General features: G+C 39.2%; 1 protein-coding gene across 1 annotated transcript in view; it reads left to right on the forward strand.

Annotated features, from left to right (window-relative positions):
• Positions 1-288: 288 nt before the first annotated feature.
• eif3ea (eukaryotic translation initiation factor 3, subunit E, a) overlaps positions 289-20,145 on the forward strand; it is a 30,970-nt gene continuing 11,113 nt past the window's right edge. The window contains exons 1-9 of the mRNA XM_059338837.1: positions 289-448; positions 1,895-2,012; positions 2,254-2,371; positions 4,551-4,593; positions 6,743-6,847; positions 13,459-13,584; positions 13,942-14,066; positions 17,206-17,332; positions 18,860-18,961. Coding sequence (XP_059194820.1) covers positions 359-448; positions 1,895-2,012; positions 2,254-2,371; positions 4,551-4,593; positions 6,743-6,847; positions 13,459-13,584; positions 13,942-14,066; positions 17,206-17,332; positions 18,860-18,961 — 954 coding nt within the window. The 5' untranslated portion in view covers positions 289-358. The remainder of the gene's footprint in view (positions 449-1,894; positions 2,013-2,253; positions 2,372-4,550; positions 4,594-6,742; positions 6,848-13,458; positions 13,585-13,941; positions 14,067-17,205; positions 17,333-18,859; positions 18,962-20,145) is intronic.

Raw genomic sequence — 20,145 nt, forward strand, 5'->3', positions numbered from 1 at the left:
CACCCTGTTAAAATAATCGCCTGACTCATTTTTTCAAGTTTTGCAGGAAACGCAAAAAAACCCCAATTTTGACAAAAAATGACATAGGCGATTATTTTAACAGTGTGACGATGTGTAACCTTGTATTTTTTTTTGTATTAATGCTTTTAATCTTTTTCTTATTTATCTCCTCATGTCTCTCCCCCAATTTTTCCCTTACTCACTCACTCACTCAATCACTCACTCACTCACTCACTCTCATCTATCGTTCACGTCATAATGGCAGTCTTTTTTCATGTGTTCCTTACTGATCACTGATTGGTCAGTCACTCTTTACACGGTTGCACAACACTTCCGTTTCCCTTTCCCGGCAGCAAAGATGGCGGAGTACGACCTCACCACCAAAATTGCCCACTTTTTAGATCGTCATCTCGTTTTTCCGCTGCTGGAGTTCCTGTCTGTGAAAGAGGTACGGAAAACATTAACACAGAAACATTCCGTTACATGTTTTCGTTGTTTCAACGAACTAAACACGTCTTTTGAACAGTTTTAAAGCCGTGTGCGCTGAGGAGTTGGTCACATTTTCTGTAGGCGTGTAAAGAACCAGCATTTAATCGGAGTGGTGCCGGAAATGTAACCTTTGTCTTCAAAATAAAAGCTGGAAACTGTTCGGGAGAACAGAACAAAATAAACTACAGAACAATACTTGAGCGATTAGACCGATATATGTAGTGAACATATAATTAAACATTACGAAAACATCATGTTGGTAAATTATGTGCGCCACATGACTGCTACAATTTTCAATTCAATATTTACTTTGAAAATAAACTATCGGAAGTCTTGCTTTTATTGTGAATCACTTTACACTGGTAAGCCTGCCACGCGCTTTTTCTCGATTGTAGGAGAGCGCCTTTCATAGAGAAGTAGTGAGGCTGTACAGTTGTTGCTCCCGAAATGTTTCATATTAAAATTGTTGCTACCCAGCATCTAGCGCTGTATAGTGGAAAAATAAACAGTCTTAACTGACTGGATCAGAATTATGATAAAACCTTTAAGTCATGTGTTTCTCGTTCACAAAGCACAATGCCGAGAAGTGGTCTCACACTAGGACTTATGATGAGGAGGAGACAAATGCATCAGGGACCGTCAGAAGAACTGCCCAGACCATAATTATTTAAAACAAACTAGACTACGAATATCTTGTCTGTAATGCACAAAGCCTGTGCAGGGTAAAGCATGTTTATTCTGCATCACCATGGCTTGATTTCTTAACCTCTAACTATAAGGGTAAGCCATGATCATGTTGAGCTACCTGCTAAGATGGCTTCACAAGTTCACATAAAGACTCAGGCAAAAGGCATATTTCAAACTAGTATCAACATTAAGTAATCAAGACAAAAATCTGATAATTCATGTAAATATACTACAATTAAACCACAACCAGTTGAGGAAGCTTGGCATAAGATTATGTCCACATTATAGTTTTATTAATAAATATTTTTTTACAACTATTATGGCCAGCAGATACTTGCCAGGTTTGCTGAAAGTAACTTTAAGGTTAGCATTAGCTAGCTAACCTCTGCATGGAATTTGAAAGAAGAGTTCAGTTGAACTTTATCATAACTAAGTCCCCACACTGTCTAAAACATAAATAAAACAGAATTTCTTAGTTTAGCTTATTCTTTTTTAAACGTATTGAATTAAAAACTGTAAAAGACTATTTTTTTTAATGCATTCTGGTTTTATTTATGTTTTACGAAGAGTCCCATCTTTTTTGGAATCAGGTCTGTCACATCTTGTCTGGATGTAAGGCAGTATCTTGTAACTTTATTAAAACCTTTTGGTCAGATAATAATATTGTACAAAAACACCCTCCTAAACCTCTATTATGTTTTTTTGTCCTGTTTCTTAGATCTACAATGAGCAGGAACTGCTTCATGGAAAACTGGACCTCCTCAGTGACACAAACATGGTGGACTTCGCCATGGATGTGTACAGAAGCCTTTATTCTGAGAAGGAAATTCCCCATAGTAAGTGGATACTCCTCATCCCTATTTCTCTGGCAATTACATACGCAAAACCAAGGAGGATATTTGTTTTACTTGATAGAAATCATAAAGGGATTAATGCACTACACCACTCACTCAATTCACACTTGATTTAGCAGTAAACTTTGTTTCATAGCATTTTCAGTGCTGGGGCACAGTCCATGTATATGTTGGTTTATGGTATTGCTGTAGCTATTAACTGTCTTTATCCTCCCTGTGTCAGCTTTAAGGGAGAAGAGGACAGAGGTTGTGGCCCAGCTGAAGCAGCTGCAGTCAGAGACCGAGCCCATTGTGAAAATGTTTGAGGACCCAGAGACAACAAGGCAGATGCAGTCCACCAGGTAAAGCCAGTACTTCCTTATCAAGAGTGGCGTCTTTCCTCTTAAATTCGTCAATTTCCTAAGATAGATTTTTTATATGAGGCATGATTTGCTTAAGTGAGGTTGTGAAATGTATTTCTGGTCTTTCAACAGTAGACGGAAACATTGTGTCGAGTCTGTGGAGCTGCATTTTGAATGAAAAATGAATTAAGGCTTTTGTGAGCGAGCTCAGCAAAGACAGACATAAAAAGAGACAGACGCAAAATGATGTGGTTAACTTTATTAAGACTGTTTTGTTGTCTACAGTGATTAAAATAGTTTGGTCACATTCAGTCTTTATCCTTTCCTTTTGTTTCCTGGCCAGAGTGTGTACAGTTAATCAAAAGCATTTTTCCATTTCCATCTCTTTTGGGTTTATACTGTTTAGTTATATTGTTTGAGTTGGGCTGTTGACATTTGTTTATTGAAGACACAGATTTGTAGGAAATGTTATGTGAGATTCGAAGCCTGATAATATCAACATTGACTTAGCACACAACTGTGTTTTTGTTAGTTTGCTCTCATAACGCACTAAGAAGGAAATCATCATTTTTGGATGAGGAATCATGTGTCTGTCTTAAGTTATACGTTTTTTTTTTTTTTCATGCCATCGGATTTGTAAAACAATAGCAAACTCATCTGGGGTCAATGAAGAATTCTCTCTTAAGCCAAAGGACATGCAGCAGTTTTATTCCTCCTTAACGACCTAAATGATGCTTGATGCAGTTGCTGGTTTTGAACATAATTTCTGCATTAGAGGATCATCCAGTGCTGGAAATGAAATGGAGGTTGTTATTTGAACCCCAATGCCCTGTTCTTTGGGGTTAATACACACAGATCCACAAAGCATTTTACAGGGTAATAGAACCTAATGGTCTAAGTACTTTTATTGAACAGTTAGCTAATAGGCCTATGCGCCTTACCCGGCTTTATTTGGACTACTGCTGAAGCCAGAAACCGAGCCAGGCTATTATAATAAATCATGTTAGTACCATATCTATAAACAATCTGTCATTATAAGACACACTCTGTGGATTATGATCACCATTAGGGTGATCTATGATTTAAGTTCTCATTTGTTTTGACTTCAAGCAATGAAAACCACTTTTGGGTTTTTGAGTCAACATGCTGCCGATGGCTCTTTGACTTTCTCAGTGCAGAAGGTGGCAGTAATGTAGTGCAGACTTTTACATGAACAGTTGCCACTTGTTGGACAGCTCAGCAGCTGGCTCTCATCAAAAACTCATAACAAGTGCAAACGCAATACAAGATATTTTATATCAATGTAAAAGATATTGTGCGGATAATATTCTCTTGCCCATTTTGTGCCTATGAAGATACATACATCAGAGATTTAAAGTAAAAGAAGAAAAGCATTTTTGTACTGTTGGGTGCTAGGTTCAGTAGCTAAGATAAATTATCAGGATCTGTGCTCCCATCATGCACAGCAGGTTGATATTCCACACTACATGGACATCACCCATGAGCTCATATAGTCCATCCTTTGGTTAATGCAGAGACGGTCTGTCCTGAAGCAGGGAACAATCCTGCCTCAGCCTCAATGAGATTCCCTGAACACACAGCAAGTGGCAGCAAATAGAAGAAAACATACTCTGGAACATCTGATGGTTTTTGTTTGTTTAAAGGGCCATTTATAGATTATAATGACCAATTATTACCAATAATTACCACTTACCTATTATTAGTCAAGGTGACCAATAACTGATATTTGGAACCAAAATACAGACATCTGCAGTAAAAATTAAAATATTAGTGTAGCAACCTCAACTCATAACTTTAAACACATGTTTTATTAAATGCTGCAAAAGAGAATTGGTTTGTTCCCATACAAAGTGCCCTAAAACATACATGGGCTCTCAAAGGCCGTGCTGAAAAATCAGTATTCACTTTACTCACGAGACATAATTTGTTCGATATGGCGAGCATAGATTGTAGAAGCCAAACATAATGTAATCAACAGCCCATCACACAGTTTTAAAACTAAAATGGTCTACATTTCTGTACAGCTCTTGAGTTAGACCAGAAGTGGAAAAATATACCTGAATGGGACTGCAAACACCAGGATGTCCGCCAAACGGCGACTCAAGTGAAATGGCCTCTAACTACAGGAACTGTCTTGCTTTCTTTCTTTTTTTTGCAGAGATGGACGAATGCTCTTTGACTATTTGGCAGAAAAACATAACGTAAGTTGGCCTGATTTGCTGACATCTCACTTCTCCACTGCATTTCCCATGGCTCTTGTGTGAACCCATGGTTGTTTTAGGGGCGAAGTGGGAGGGGCAGGCCGAGCAGGGGAATCCAGAATTACTTCCCAAAACCCTTAACTCATTTTCGGGGTTTGTATGGCTTGCACAAATTCTGCGGACATTTACATTCTGTGGTGGATTGTTAAGAATAAACGGAGTAGCTCGGGACTCGTGGATAGAGCCGCAAGAATGCCGGAGGTTCTATATTTACCGTGATGTTTGGCTTCTTCCCCTCCATCGGTCCCCTCCCACTCCGGTATCCCGCTGACCTGCGCGCTGTCCTCACTGCACCTCCACACAGCCCAGGCTCAGGGCCCCTCAGCATGCTGTGGGAAAGGCTTGGGCGGCCCGGAGCACCCACTGCCTGTCACAGTTATACTGAATCTCAGCAGCCTGACGTCAGTGCACACTGCTGTGAGATACTGGACAGCAGGAAGGGCAGTTAAATATAGGAAAACAAGTAGGCTTGAAATGATAGCCCTATATATACATATGCTTTTGTAATTTAGTTCCCATGACCACTATGTGGCAGATTTGTCACAAAAGTTAAATATTATCTTTCCATTCATGGCAAAATACCACTGATATGCCATAGCAGTGTTTACTCTATATTAATTTAGCAGTGGTGTGCAACCGCAGCAGGAACAAACAGGTTACTGCTACAAATAAATATGAAATTGAAATTAGATGTGCAATTTAGTTCTGGTGAACTAAATATGTTATGCAGCCCAGACATTTGCGAATGTTTTTAAGATGATGGCAACACCGAAGGCTTTTACACTAGGATGTTGGTTTTTTTCGTGTTGTTAATTTGCGTGCCAATATGTTTTTTTGATTTTGTAATGAATGCTTTCACATTGAACGCAAATAATTTTTTTTTTCCCAGAACAAACTACATTTTTCTGAGCATTCACATGACAAATTAAAGCATCAACCAATCACGATGTGCGGAATGGGTGTCACGTTAATATGTTCTATAGTCTAACCAGGGGTGAGGAAAAAAATGGAATCCCTTAATAATCAAAACATTTTGGTCTTATGATTTTGGACTCGATTTTTAAATTCCAGAATAGATATAATTCAAAATTCGCTAGTTTCGTTTTAGTCAATGCTGAGGTGGGAGGAAGTTACCTCTTTTATTTTGGTAGCCTATGAGGAACATCACATCAGTTTTAAAATTAATCTAAATCAGGAAAGCCAAAAATGGACAATGGTTGGAGGACACGTGAAATACTATAACATCCTTTTGAAATAGTGAAAAATATTAATAGAAAATCAATATGTGGTGGTCTAGTTATTGGTCTAGTTGATATTATGGCGACCTCCACAAATAAATCAATGTACAGGAATGGAAGCACTGTAACTAGCTTCATGAAAAATCTTGAATATAAATCATTATATCGCATCATAGGATTTGTAGAATCACAAAACTTAATACCTAATCCAATTGACACCGAAGTATCAGGACATTATCAGATCAGGCGAAAAACATTGTCCTAGCACTAAGACTTAACAAGGATTATAAAGGACAACATGGAGGCTCCGTCGTCCAAACCAAAATAACAAACTTTACTACTGCTTTCAACCTTGACAGAGGGAGCGCATACCACATCCCCTCCTCCTGTTCTTACCTAGCACAATAAAAGCTCTGGACATATACAACACATAACTGTTTACCAGAGCAATCAAATTCCCTCAGAGCATTTTCTTGAAGGGGAACTCAAAAAAAAAAAAATGATGTGGAATCCATCATTTTTTTTTCCTGAAGAATGAGCTGGCCCAATCTGCTTGAACCATTCATTGAACAAGTGCACCTGTTGCAAATTTGCATCGCTGCTGGTATGAATAGTTTTGATGATGATGATCTGGCAACATCATGAAAATTTGCTTTTCATGACGTTTATTCCCAATGCTCCTGGTATTTATAGGCCTTAAACCCAATACAAAAACACCAATAGACACAAAACTGATTATCTTTGGCACCACAGCTGCACACGATTACAGCGCAAGCACAATGTTTGATTGAAAATATGTATTGTTTGACTTGGTCTAACATTGATGTTTGTGATATTGATTCCTCTTGAAGTTTCGTCAGGAGTACTTGGACACGCTGTACAGATATGCCAAGTTCCAGTACGAGTGTGGAAACTACTCTGGTGCTGCAGAATACCTCTACTTCTTCCGTGTCTTGGTAAGTTTTCAGCCTTTGTCATTGACGTTCAACACCAGTTAACATTAACAGTGATGTTTGCTGATAACCGTGTAGGCCTTACCTCACTTAACAGAGTGTCTGTAGTATTTTACTATCCCCATTTATATACTGGCTTAAGACATTTCTCTGACATATTAAAATTGAACATCACATTATGACTGCCAGATTGCTTTAATTCCTCAAAAGGCCAATGCTTGCATTGCAGAGGAAAAGAACACTTAGAAGTAATTGAATGTGAAAAGCTTACGTCATTGCCTATTCAATTCCCTGCACGTCTTTTGTATTAGGGGGAGACTGCTGCTCTAAGACTTGAGTAGGATCTTTTACTGGGCCAAGTGATCAGTGGCGGACTGCATAATCTGTCTGTAGTCTTCTCACGAGGCGGGCCTCAGTAGACAGCTTATTGATTTGAGTGCTGTGGCCAGAGAGTCCCTTGTCACGACTTCTGAGCTTATGGTGTGCTTAACCTATGCAAGGCATCTCTTAGTTAGCATCAAGAAGGTTACACACTATTTGCAAGGTGTCTCAGGGAGGCTGCACACATATGATGTCTTCATTGGGCTTTCTTACCTTACCTTAAAATAATGAGCTGGAGGAAAAAGGCAAATTTGCACAAAATATGGTTGCCATTTTTAGGCACCTTGTATTTTGAGAAGATACCGAGGTTAGGCTACTTTGGAGTTACATGTCAGCTTAATAATAAAAATTTGGCATAAAAGAATAAAAGCTTCATCACCATAACCAAACCAAATTCATTATATTTCAGCGGATAGTAAATAATTTATGTCTCAAGTGTTATCAGGTAACATATCCAACCTCAATCCCTGTGACACAAAATACCACACACAGTTAATATTTACTAATGCAACAAATATATAAAAATGTTTTGCTGTTTGCTGTTTCTTTTTTTGTTTTTGTTTTAAAGTGGTTGCCACCAATGGCAACCAAAGGCCAAAAATTGGTTGCCAATTTTTCGGGATCCCTGTTTGATTGAATCATTTTCAAGATGAATATTTTTTTAATGGTAAAAAAAAGCCAAAGTTTGTTTTGCAGAGCAAGATAATTACAGTTCACAGAAAGTACTGGCAGTATTCTTGTTAGTGCACATGCACACTCCCTACTTCCTCTATAAACAAAGGGACTTGTTGCCTGGGTTCTGGCATTTGTGGCTTCTGGCATTTGTGGCTTCGCTCTTTGCCCTCAGAAAAGAGGGAAAGATGAACTGGGCAGTGAATGGGCTAGGTGCAACTCCCTTTCATAAGACTGGAAAACCCTACATTGACCTTTGGATATAGAGGAGGAGTTTGCCAATTTTTCATAAAACAATGTGATGCTTACATTGTGTAAATGGGTGCCACTTCACTTTTTAAGGCTTCTATTTACATTTTTAAAGGTATGCTGTGCAGAAATGTCCTTAAAATCAATATATAGACTCGTATAAAAGTTATCCCTCTGAATCATCACTTACGTCCCACTAGAAGTGACTGGAGACCCTGCCCTCTGCCTGTATTTTTCCTTTTGTCTTTATTTTGCTGTGGTCGGGACGTTTCTGGGCTGAAAGCTATGAAAATACCGGACACAACGCCATAAAAAAACCAAAAACGCAAATATAGTGAGGAAAAACGCCAAGTAGACAAAGCTTTTTCCAAAATAAGATTTGCTCCTGCTTTTGTTGAGTCGCGGAGGAGGGGCCAAGTGTGAATGTTGAGTTTCAGACAGGATGCACAAATTCCTGCATAGTATGTCTTTAAATAAATGATCCTTGAATGTTTTACTGTAAAGCTTTATCATCAGTACCAGGCTTGCCTTTGATCACAAAAGAAGAGGTAGACTAATTCAGATAGCTGTGTCCTTGCAACAATCTGTGTTCTTAGTGATCGTTTTCTCAGCAGGCATTGATCTGGTCGGATTTTGACATAATGACGATTCAGCTGAAACTCAGTTATTCAGAATTACCAGCTTCACAATAGCTTGTGAGCTTATGTAAATAAATAAAAAGATTATCTCCTGATGCAGTAAACTGAGATTTAACAGAGAATTGAGATTCATTTTAAAACCCACTTTTATTGACTGTTCTTTGTTTTACCCAGCATGAGACTTGCTTTGTTTTAGTTGTTTTTGCTTGTTCTTTGTTTTTATTGTTTTTGTTGTTGGTCTGTCCTGCCATCTACAGCACTTTGTATCAGCTAACGCTGTCTTAAAGGGCTATATAAATAAAGTTGATTTGATTTAAACATCTTAGGCATTCTATTTTGCTGCCAGATAACTTTATTAAAGAATATTTAACATAATGATTGAGACAACAAAGAATAGAAATAATATAAATAGCTAAATTCACATTATAACTGTATGATCAGTATCAGTAAATTCCCGACCATTTAAATGTAGAATATATACAAATAATATAAATAGCTTACATCATTTCTAAAACACCCAAAGCATAATTAGATACTGATAGATACCCAATATGCCTTTAATAGGCTGATTATATTGGTCAGCTGATTTACTGGTCAAGATCTAGTCTTATCGTGTGAGCTGGAGAAAACCTGACCAATTGGAGGTTGTGTGGCACCTGTTATTAATAATATACCTATTTTTAATAGAAAAGTTCTCAGCTTTTTTCCTTTCTGAATGAAATCAGGAAATTTGGAGAGAAATAACGCACCTTAACTTATTGTACATTGACTATCACAGCCATAGAGTTCCATACTGTAAAGGTGCCAAGTAGTGTGAACTATACAGTTACAATGGGGCAATTCCATAGCTATGCAAGCAGCAGCGCCTCGGTGATGTAAGTTGTTGCTTACTCTTAAACTGCCTTCAGGGTCATATGTAGGGCATCCTCAAGTTTGTAGCTGCCCCTCTGCTGACCTAGATTATTGCTGCATTTGAAATAACACCAAATTTCCAGCAAAATTGTATCTGTTTTTTGACTCCTTTGATGTTATCTTGCATCAAGTGTTAGTAAGTTCAATTCAACTGAATGGCCTATAATGACCAGTGGAACCAGCCTGCAAAGTCAGTGGTTTCCAAGTGTCACTCACTTGTCCTCCTGCTTTTGTTTGCCTTTGGTTCAGCATTTAGCTTTGCGGTACCGCAAGGACTCATGCCAAAACCAGCCCTGAAAGAATGGGCAAGAATAAGATCAACATTTTGTCTATTCATTAGAGTGAAATGCATTAAGACTGTCTTTTGTTCCTATTCTAATTGGCATTTGATACTGCACTGTGTTGCCTCTTGTCTTTTGGATGTCAGTGACTCTGGCTAGTCATGCACATTCACTATGTTGGAGTGTCCCCTCCTGAAAAACTTGGCAGTGGCTCAGAGCGATGATGAACCCTCTTCCCTACAAACAACCCTCTTAACCCAAAGCAGTTGGGTACTTTATTTGATGATTTTTTTTTTTTTTTACTGATCTGCTCAAATCTGGAGAAGGAAGAGCTGCATCCGAGACAAGATGACGGGTAATTCACCCAAGCTCTCCACTTCCACTCCCTACCAAAAAAAAAACAAAAAACAAAACATTAAGAAAAGTTTTCAAAAGTTAACAACGGATATGTCTCACTGTTCCAACAACAGTTGTTTATGGCTTTGCAACTCAGTCTAAATAAACCAAAATTGCTATAATTGAGGTATGTTGTTCGAAGTCCAGCACAGATTTCTTTTTACCCCTCAAATTGTTTTACCCCTCATTTTAGGTTCCAGGCCGATCAGGCTCTGTAACTAGATATCTGTTGCTTGCTCTTGACAATGCAAGAGGCTTTTTAGATGAGGAAAAGGTAGAAATGGAATTCATTAGTGGGAGTCTGTATACTGCTCCCCCTGTCCCCTCTTTTTCTGTGTTTTGTGGACCTCCCATCCTCACAGGCCCCTTGTCTGTCTCTCCCTCCCCCGTATGGGAGAGGTGAGGCTCCATAAAGTCATTTAACGTGGGAAACCCAGTCAATTAAACGAAGGAAGCCAGCCTTGCAAAATCCATGCCTCAGGTCTTGTTACAGTGTGGCCTAGCCCGAAAAGAGCAACTTATTCATATCATCACTTAATGCAGGGATTGAATGTTAAGAATAAAGATAGAGTATCCCGACGGATCCCCAGCACAGTAAATTTATTGTTGCTGGTCAGTCAGCGAAAATGTGCCCATTTCACAAACCAATGGAAACTTAAGGTAACTGCTGGAAAAACCCAGGTATTGAAACTTTTCTAGCGTGGCCACTAGTGAAAGCCAGACTGTGTTGTGTGTAGAAAGCTGCCATAATGACCTGGAGGTCAGCCAAACGTAGCAGGCAGGGACTTCCAAGAGAGGGAAAAAAATAACAAACAAAACAAAACACTTTCAACAGATGAAATGCTGACCTTTATCCTGGCAGTGGAGCCAATTTTTTCTCTCGCTGTTACAATACTGATCTTTCTTGTGACTTCTGCAGTTTAGAAAAAAATTCATAATGGACTTGAGTTGTGCTCTGTGATCAAAGAAACTCTGCTGCTCTACTGAATGGACAGACACGCCATCTTATTGTGTTATTTTTTGGAAGGAATACGACAGAGAATTTTCCAAATATTTCCTTCTTACCTGCCACCGTCTAATATTATAGCAGTTTGTTGAAATGTTATCAGAGTATAACTGTTCTTAGCCACAGGGAAGAAAACCCTCTATATCCAAATAATCTTACCAATTTGTGGGGTTCCAGCGGAAACCTGTTCTTTTTTTAGTGTTTCCTCTACTTGTCCATCTGTCGTGTCTCACAGTCCCCTTCAGCGGCTGTCCGACAGTGTACGGGGGCGTGTGGTTAGGATCTAGGTTTCTCTGGCCACTCAGCAGACACCCACCCTGACTTCCTGCTTGACTCATGTCATTGCGTCTGGTGTTTGGTGTTATCGTTGAACTACTGTGGCACAGAGTTTCCCATGAGCCCTAGGGTGTAGTCCAATGTCCACTACAGAGTGATTGGCTTACTGAGGTTCAGAGGCATTCTCAACCTGTGTTTCATTACCTGATTCTTTTTTGTTTGTTTTAGTCTGTTCTGGAAATCAGAAACGGTAGCCTGCACCATTTTTGAGAGTGATTATCCTCACAAAGATGTGTCTTGTTAGCAACAGTTCATATTTCAGCCTAATTACCTTGTGATAACGACAGAGTTGTCCAGAGGAACTGAAGGTAATGGATGGAGATTATTGCAATTATCATTCTTATGACTGAAATGGAGTAAAGTTTGCAAAAAATGTTAACTAAACAAATGTCACTGGAAACGCACTATAATGCATGCACATTATTTGACATGTTGGCTAATGTCAGGTTTAAAGGACAGTTCAACCCCAAATTAAAAAAAACATTTTTAGTGCTATTTGTCAATTGAATTCATTTTGGTGCGCGTTACCCCCTGTTGGAGATATCGGCTATAGAGATGTCTGCCTATTTTTGAATATTTTAAAACTGTATGGCACTTGACTGTTAAGTTTTTACATTTTTTGGCAGTCTGAGCACCACAACAGATGTATCTTTCCAGAAAGTATGACTTCTTTACTTAAGATAATCCAGAGACCTTGGTGTGAGCAGTTTCAGCATGTAGGAACTATTATAGGATTATGATTTCCCACCTGTTATAAGAGCAAGTCGACAGAAAAATGCATTTGTCAACCACCAAAGCCTTACAAATAACCAACTTTATGTAGTATAGTAGTACAGGACTGAGGACCGAGACAGGATGTTTTTAAATCCTGATGTTGGGCTCAGTGTCGATGCCTTTCAGCCATCGTTCTTTGGCCACTTAAATAGATCCTTAAAACATTCGTTCAATTTTGTTTTTTTTTAGGTGTGGAATGAACCAAACTAATTTATTAGCGATCTAAATGCAATCTTTTAAAAAAAAAAATGCAAATAATTGATTTTACCACTGCTGTATCATAATTGGAAATGTAAAGATACACTGTCTCGTGTGTCATACGAGTCAATAAATGTCTGAATATGTGGATGCTGCATCAAATTTGATGCTTTTGTCTCGTGTGTGTGTGTCCCAACTTTATGAAACCATCACACCAAATAGCTGGAATACTCTTACCTGCAAACAGGACAAATGAGATTTGAAATGCTGGCTGTAACTATGCAGATATAGTAACCTATGATGCAGAAATTGATTCCAAGTCCATCATTGCTGGTCTACCATTTGTTTTAAGGACCTACAGCATTAACATATGAAGTAAACTCCAACAAAAATGTTTTAATTCTGGCAAGCTATTCACATACACCTTCTCCAAATATGCCCTCAACTGAAATTTAGTTGTCGTAGTATTTACAAGTGCAGCACATCTAGTGTTATTTAAAGCTAAACAGTCTTTCATGATCCATTTCTCTTTTTCTGTCAAGTTCCATTCCCTTAGAATGACATAATTTAATCCATTTATCCAGTATAAATAACGAAAGTGGCTGCACCATGCAGCGGTGCCGCTGAAGCCAAGCAGCGAGTGGCAAGTCCAAGCCCAGTGTCACAGTGCATGTCTGCCAACGCCGAGGAAAATTTGGTAAAAACTGTTGGTTTGTATGTTGTCCCGTTGTGTGGTTCAGGTTTTAACAATGCACCATGTCTGTTCCCAAGGTCCCAGCAACAGACAGGAATGCCCTGAACTCTCTGTGGGGCAAGCTGGCCTCTGAGATCCTGATGCAGAACTGGGAGGCTGCCATGGAGGACCTCACCCGCCTGAGAGAGACTATCGATAACAACGTAAATGCCCCACTTCTCAGAACTTGATACCACATTTAGATTCCCTTACATAGACTCTCATATTGACATTTCACTTTCAGTAGAGCTCTGCTGTGGCATCTTACTCCTTACCCACACACTCATCTGACTACTTAAGGACTTGGATTTGAGTATGAAGTGGTTCTATGTTTGGTTAATGGCCAATTAGGAAGAACACATGAATTGGGTTTTTTGCATCTGCCTTGCCAAAGAATAGGACAGCTTTTGACTTTAGCTAAATGTATTTATCATTAAAAATGTTATTTTGTCTTTTTTGCGCTTTTTTTCACCTTCATTTATTTGTTTCCCCCTGCCTGTGTCTCTCTTTGTCCTGTCCAGTCTGTTACCTCCCCTCTCCAGTCTCTCCAGCAGAGGACATGGCTCATTCACTGGTCTCTGTTTGTCTTCTTCAACCACCCCAAGGGCAGAGACAATATCATTGAGCTCTTTTTGTATCAGCCACAGTGAGTAATATTTATAATTTATTATTTCATTTGATTTAGATGTAGTTTGTTTTAACCCCCATAGCTTTGCCATCCAGGAAATGAAAATTGTTGGCAAGAATACCAGGAAGTAGTTGTTAAGTTCCATTTCCACAAAACAAGGGCAACAGGAAAGGCAACTACGTAATAGTTGTTACATTGTTATGTGGGGACAATTTGTATGTATGTTTCAGATATGTTGTGTGCAGTGTGTGTGTGGTTTTGAGATTTCAAATTTTAGCTATGGTATTGACATCTGTTTACCAGCTCAATGATCATTCTTGATTCTGAGAGGATTTTGAGAAAAGATAAGTCATGTTATATCACTGACTTGATTTAGAGAAAACCATTTGCTTTAATAACACATTTTTTGGTGGAGGGCTTCTTCATGAACCCCACTGGTATTTTTAAAGTGGTTTCAGAAGTGTGTGTTTTCGTGTGGTCTGTTTACTCTCCAAGTCGAGAACGAGGCCATGTGTATCGCAGATCGGAAACTTTATACACTGTGTTAAAATTTGCACACCACCTATTTTGATGTCTTTGCTCCCTCCCCCGTTTCTGATTGCAGGCTTGTATAATTGTACAGATGATTGGGCTCCACCGACAGTATGACAGGCGACCACAACACAGCACACTCAAATGCCTGGTTCCCTGAATTTTACTCAGTTTTTAATTTTATTGTGGATGATTAAGGAGGCCTGCCCAATAATTACTCATGAAAAGCTCACCCAACCATCTGTGTGGACAAACTGAGGTAGTTTTGTGTGCTTTGCAGTTTCACAGTCGAGAAACCTCATGTTTTCCCCACTGAGGCTTGGCTCTTGTTTCCCATCTTTTGACCAGTACTTCCTTTGGCTGAAGTCGGTGACCAGTGGCTGGCCTTCAGCTCCACATATGACCTCTCTTACCCTTGCAGTCAGCAGATGTTGGTCTGAAGCTTTGTTTGCGTACTATTGACAGACTGCACTGACTTCAGGGGAAATAATGCACAGTGACCAAGTAGGATACAGGTGCAAACTGTGCAAATACTATGACAGTAATATATCCAGAGTGACTTGATTGTCTGTACTAGGGTTGGGCCAATGAATGATGCCATTGGTGGTTTGCAGGTCTGGTAGTTAATTGAAGGCAGACTCCATCTGTGAGTTTTTGAAAGTGAAATACCCATCTAGCCTTAGCAACTAGCGGTGATATATCTTAGCCATGCTAAGTTTTGGAAATCTAAGTGGGGTCAACGTTGGACCAACCACTTCCGGGTGTTGCAAAGTACAATTGGTGTTTTTGTCTAGGACTCTGTTGACTTTAATGAAAGCATAGATAACAGCTTCAGTTCAAGTTAAAGGGGTTGAACATTTTAAAATATAGCGTCCATATCTGATATGAATCTTTTTTTAAGGTGGCTGAAATTCATTTAGCTGCAGCCCCAGCCACATCAGTACATATCGCTCTATTCAAAGCCACCGGACTCCACCAGTCATTGTACCTTGCAGAGCACAGGAGTCGTTGGTGCAGCAATGCCTCAATCTGTTTTGTATTTTTGTGTGACTTTTAAATCTTGAATCCTGATTAAAATGGCATCCACAGCAGTAGATGAGCTTTTGTGCTGGCACTCTACTTCTCCAAACAACAAATGTACCGACCACCTCCGGTATCCACAAACCTACATCAAGTCACGTGGGAAAACATCTTTAGAAAAGCATGGAAAAATTGCAATTCGATGCTAAAACATACAGATATTTGATTTGTATACATAAGGAATGGTTAGGATGGGTGCAGATTTAAAAACCCTGACCCACACATCATTCATAGTGAGGAAAAGTAACCCCAGGAAAGTCTGGTTGAGTAGGTGAGGACGGGCTGTAAATGGGCCCTCATGTAGAAATAGTGGACCTCAGGATATGCCAATTCCGGTGACATTGCCCAACCCCAGTCTGTATCAATCGTTGACTTGTTCAACATGATTTTCTTTTTCAGACGAGCCGTGAAATGGGACCTTGCTCCCCTGTCCCTCTTCTCCCACAGCCCTCCTTGAACAGAGGAAATTTGAACTCATACTTGATTTCTTGGCTGCATGCCTCAGTAGCATCTTCAGCAAACCAGTGCAGCGATGCTTGTTGCCTCAAAACTAAAAAAAAAAAGTGGAAGAAAAAAAAATGAAGTCCCCTAAGTGGAGTAGGGTGAATGCTCCCCCCAGATATGGTACAGTGACTCATGCAAGATTGCTTGCTATTGGAGCCCCCACTGGAGAGTGAGTAGGTGTAAGTTAATCAGGAACACAGTGCGGAGTGTTGCGGTCCTCCACGGGAGTCAAGCAACTACAAAGGGAGGGAGGGAGAGAGCCCTCCTAAAACCAGAATGATGGCTTTGCCACGCAGCCCACTGCTGTTTTTAGACTCAACATCACTACTGCCACAGGTCCTCTGTCCCTTTAATTGCTTCGGCTAATTAAACTGTTGTCGGCACTCTTTCGCTGAACACCATGTGTTCCTCTGGCCCTAGCTATGGGAGACCTAAAGGGGCCCACTCCACTTCCTCCTTTCAGATTTAATTTGGTCAATTTGGGGTTGAGTGGAGGGTGAAGTTCAAAGATAGATATTTAGAAAGCAATAAGGAGTTTTTGCGATACAGTTAATGTCGATTGATTGCCATCCTGACAAGGAAAGGCGTGTGCTTGTGTGTGTGCAGCCCTTACATGTTATTTTTAAAGAACACTGTCCCCAGAGTTGGTGTGGGATTAGAATCAGCCTCTAACAGCGTCCTGTCTCTTGTGTTCAGCCCTTAGCCAGTTGACCTGTGGTTGAAACATCAGTCCCTGATGGATTGGGTTTCAGCTACTGGGCAGGTCCCTGCTCACTGATCTATATCTTCTTGCCAGGGTTTCCTTTTTCTCCTCCCTCTCACAGGACACTAATGAAAGAGACGGCTTAAAGCTGGGACCCATGTCCAGAAGTGAGGGTCCTGTTAGGACATTTCTCTGTATTAGCAGCAAAAGCTTTTCCTCTGTTCTAAATGCCAGGAGCCCAATAGGCAGCCAAAATGTTATATTATGTGTCCTTTTAAAGATCATGTCTTTGCTTCCATCAGTCTGATAAGTGATTACTTTTATCCTCCCTCATTCCAGATACCTCAATGCTATCCAGACTATGTGCCCACACATCTTGCGTTACCTAACCACAGCGATCATTACAAACAAGGATGTCCGCAAGCGTCGGCAGGTCCTGAAGGATTTGGTGAAGGTCATTCAGCAGGTACCACACTTTTTATTTTCACTTCTTTGTGTTTACAAAATGCACAGTTATCAGGTCATTGTTTATAGGCCTTACAAGCCCAGTAGACCCAATGTAATTGCTAACACAGACAGAGTGTACATTGGTTTGTGTCCAAACTGGAAAAGCCTTGAACCCATTTCTTCTGATAAATGTTAGTGAATTGACCCACTGCAGTGTACTGATGGCGTCTCCACCAATGACAGTAGCTACTTCAGAGATCTAAGCACTTTCTCGGTGTGATGTTGGTAAATACTAAAACGTGTCTCGTACTCTGTACTTAGTGGCCTCAGGTGAGGATGGGTCTCTGTCTTAAAGCATTTTTCTGAACTGCTAAGACTTCAGAATGTGTTTTACTCAAGCTCTTGTATATTATGTTTATTATTTTACTTATTGTCCCCAGCAGGTGGTTATTTTGACATTTTTCTCACTGTTTTAACCCAAACTAGGATTTTTTTCTGAATGTGTATATGGTGATATTAGTCCTTTGTATAGGACAAAAAAGAAGGATGAATGACGTATACATTTCATGATGTTATAGTATATGTCTGTCTTATTTTATTTATCTTAAAGCAACATTACATAGAATTTAATTTCTTTTTTTTTGTGATATAGCACCCTCACAGTTTCAGAGAGAAATTCACTTCTGCATTGCTGTTGTTTAGTTTAGTTTAGTTTAGTTTATTATTAAGATCCCCATTAGCTGCAGCAAAGCCACAGCTATTCTTCCTGGGGTCCAACAGTATCAAATATACAGTTGAAAACACAAAACATAATAAAAATAAAAAACAAAACAAAACAAAAATTATTCACATATTAATCCATATTACACACATTTCTACATATCATATATGTATACATCATTACAAAATCTACTAACACATAATACATATGTTGTATATACACATTCTTTCTACAGCATATACATTATAATAACACTTATATATCTATAGAAATATACTACATACATATAAATATACCATGTTTTCTTATTTTGTTGTAAATATTAACAGCATTTTTTGCAAATCCAAACATAAAGCAGGTGCAGCAACACAGAACAGAGCAAGCCAGCTTATATTATGTACTAGTCAAACACTCACCCAGTGGTCCAAGCTCCCACTTCTAGAAGAACGACTCACTAAGCTAGCTGACCGCAGCTATAGTTATTTTTATCAGTAAAGCTTTCTGTCCATCACAAAACCCATAAATCAGAGTCAAGGCAGAGCAGCCAGAAGACATCCTTGGTGACATAGCTGGTGACGTGTTAGTGCTTAAAGCCACGTCCAATGGGAGATTACACCCCTCATCAAAGTTATGGGGTGCAAAAACGCAGTTCAGGGCACAGAGTGGGAATGAGTACAAGTCAGTGTGGCATCAAAATGATTTTGAAGCTGCAACATATAGGAAGAAAAGTTACTTTTTGTCACTCTAACATAGATAATATGTGAGCTATAGAATTCATAAATAAATGGATGTATTGTGGCATAATAACTGATTTTTTTTTTTTAGGAATCTTACACCTACAAAGATCCAATTACAGAGTTTGTGGAGTGCCTCTACGTGAACTTTGACTTCGACAGTGCTCAGAAGAAACTCAGGGAGTGTGAGTCGGTGAGTGACAACAACCTAACCAACAATCATTTCTATCCGTTGTTCCCAAACTGTGAAAAGCAGTTGGGATTCGTTTATTGTGCCTCTCCATGACAAAACGGAGGTCTTGTGAGGACTTCAGATTTGCAGGTCAGACTCCTGATCTTTCACACAGTGTCGTCGTCAACATGGTTAGTAATCACATGATCTCCGTCTGACCTTCTGCCTGATCACACAGCGGCTCTATTTTGCTGGACTTCTGCGTGGGTCCAGTTCAGACAGAACAGTGATAGTCTGTCCTTGTATGATCCTCCTGATCCTCTTGGACACTATATGACTCAGGCTTTAGTCAGACTTCAGTCTTCAGTCTATTTGACTCAGGCTTCAGTCAGATTTTGCTATGACCTGCAATTGACCCATCAGGCTAGTAGTTAACAGTAAAAGCTTTATAAGCCAAAGACTCCACAGAGGCGTTTTAAGAGAGAGATCTGTCATAGCACTGCCATTTAGAGTATTTATTTCAATTTTGGTTTGTAATGGCTAAGTGTTACTAATCCTTGATGTGAGAATATAATATGAGTATGCTATAAAAGTCCTCTTTGTATGTTTACTACGAAGCTGAACACACAGTGAACACTGATGTGATTTGTTAAGTTAAATTGACTTCAAAAGAGATTTTTATTTATGGCTCAGTGGAAAAGAAGTATGACAAACTTTTTTCATTTTGATTTGATAATTTTGCATATCTCTGCACATAAAAATTGTGTCTGTGGTCTGTGGGTCGAGTCTGTTCTAAAAAACTTTAGAAAAAGTTGTTATTTCATCATTGGCAACAACTGCTTGCCCTGCAAAGCAACCCAAAAAAGAAAGATGGACTTTTTTTTAAAAGAATCAAACAGAGAGGAAGAGTAAGGGCCTTACTGGAGAGACAGGTTTATTTTTCAAGAAAGAAAGGGTGTGTTGAAACCACAACACAATGTGAAAGTAAATGTTTTATTTTATTGGTAATTTTATGAAAATATATGAGACAGGATGCACATAAAACAATGTTAAGTTTTGTTTCATCTTTGAGGAATTTCGTATTCATTTTTTTGCGTATGATATGAATTTTTGAGAGGTTTGCTTTGCAGCATATTTTAGAAATGTTGCAATGCAAGTGTTGTATTTCCATTCAATTAGATGTAGTTGGTGGACACAATAACGGC

This window comes from Centropristis striata, chromosome 8 (genome assembly GCF_030273125.1).
Source record: "Centropristis striata isolate RG_2023a ecotype Rhode Island chromosome 8, C.striata_1.0, whole genome shotgun sequence".
Classification (NCBI taxonomy): Eukaryota; Metazoa; Chordata; class Actinopteri; order Perciformes; family Serranidae; genus Centropristis; species Centropristis striata.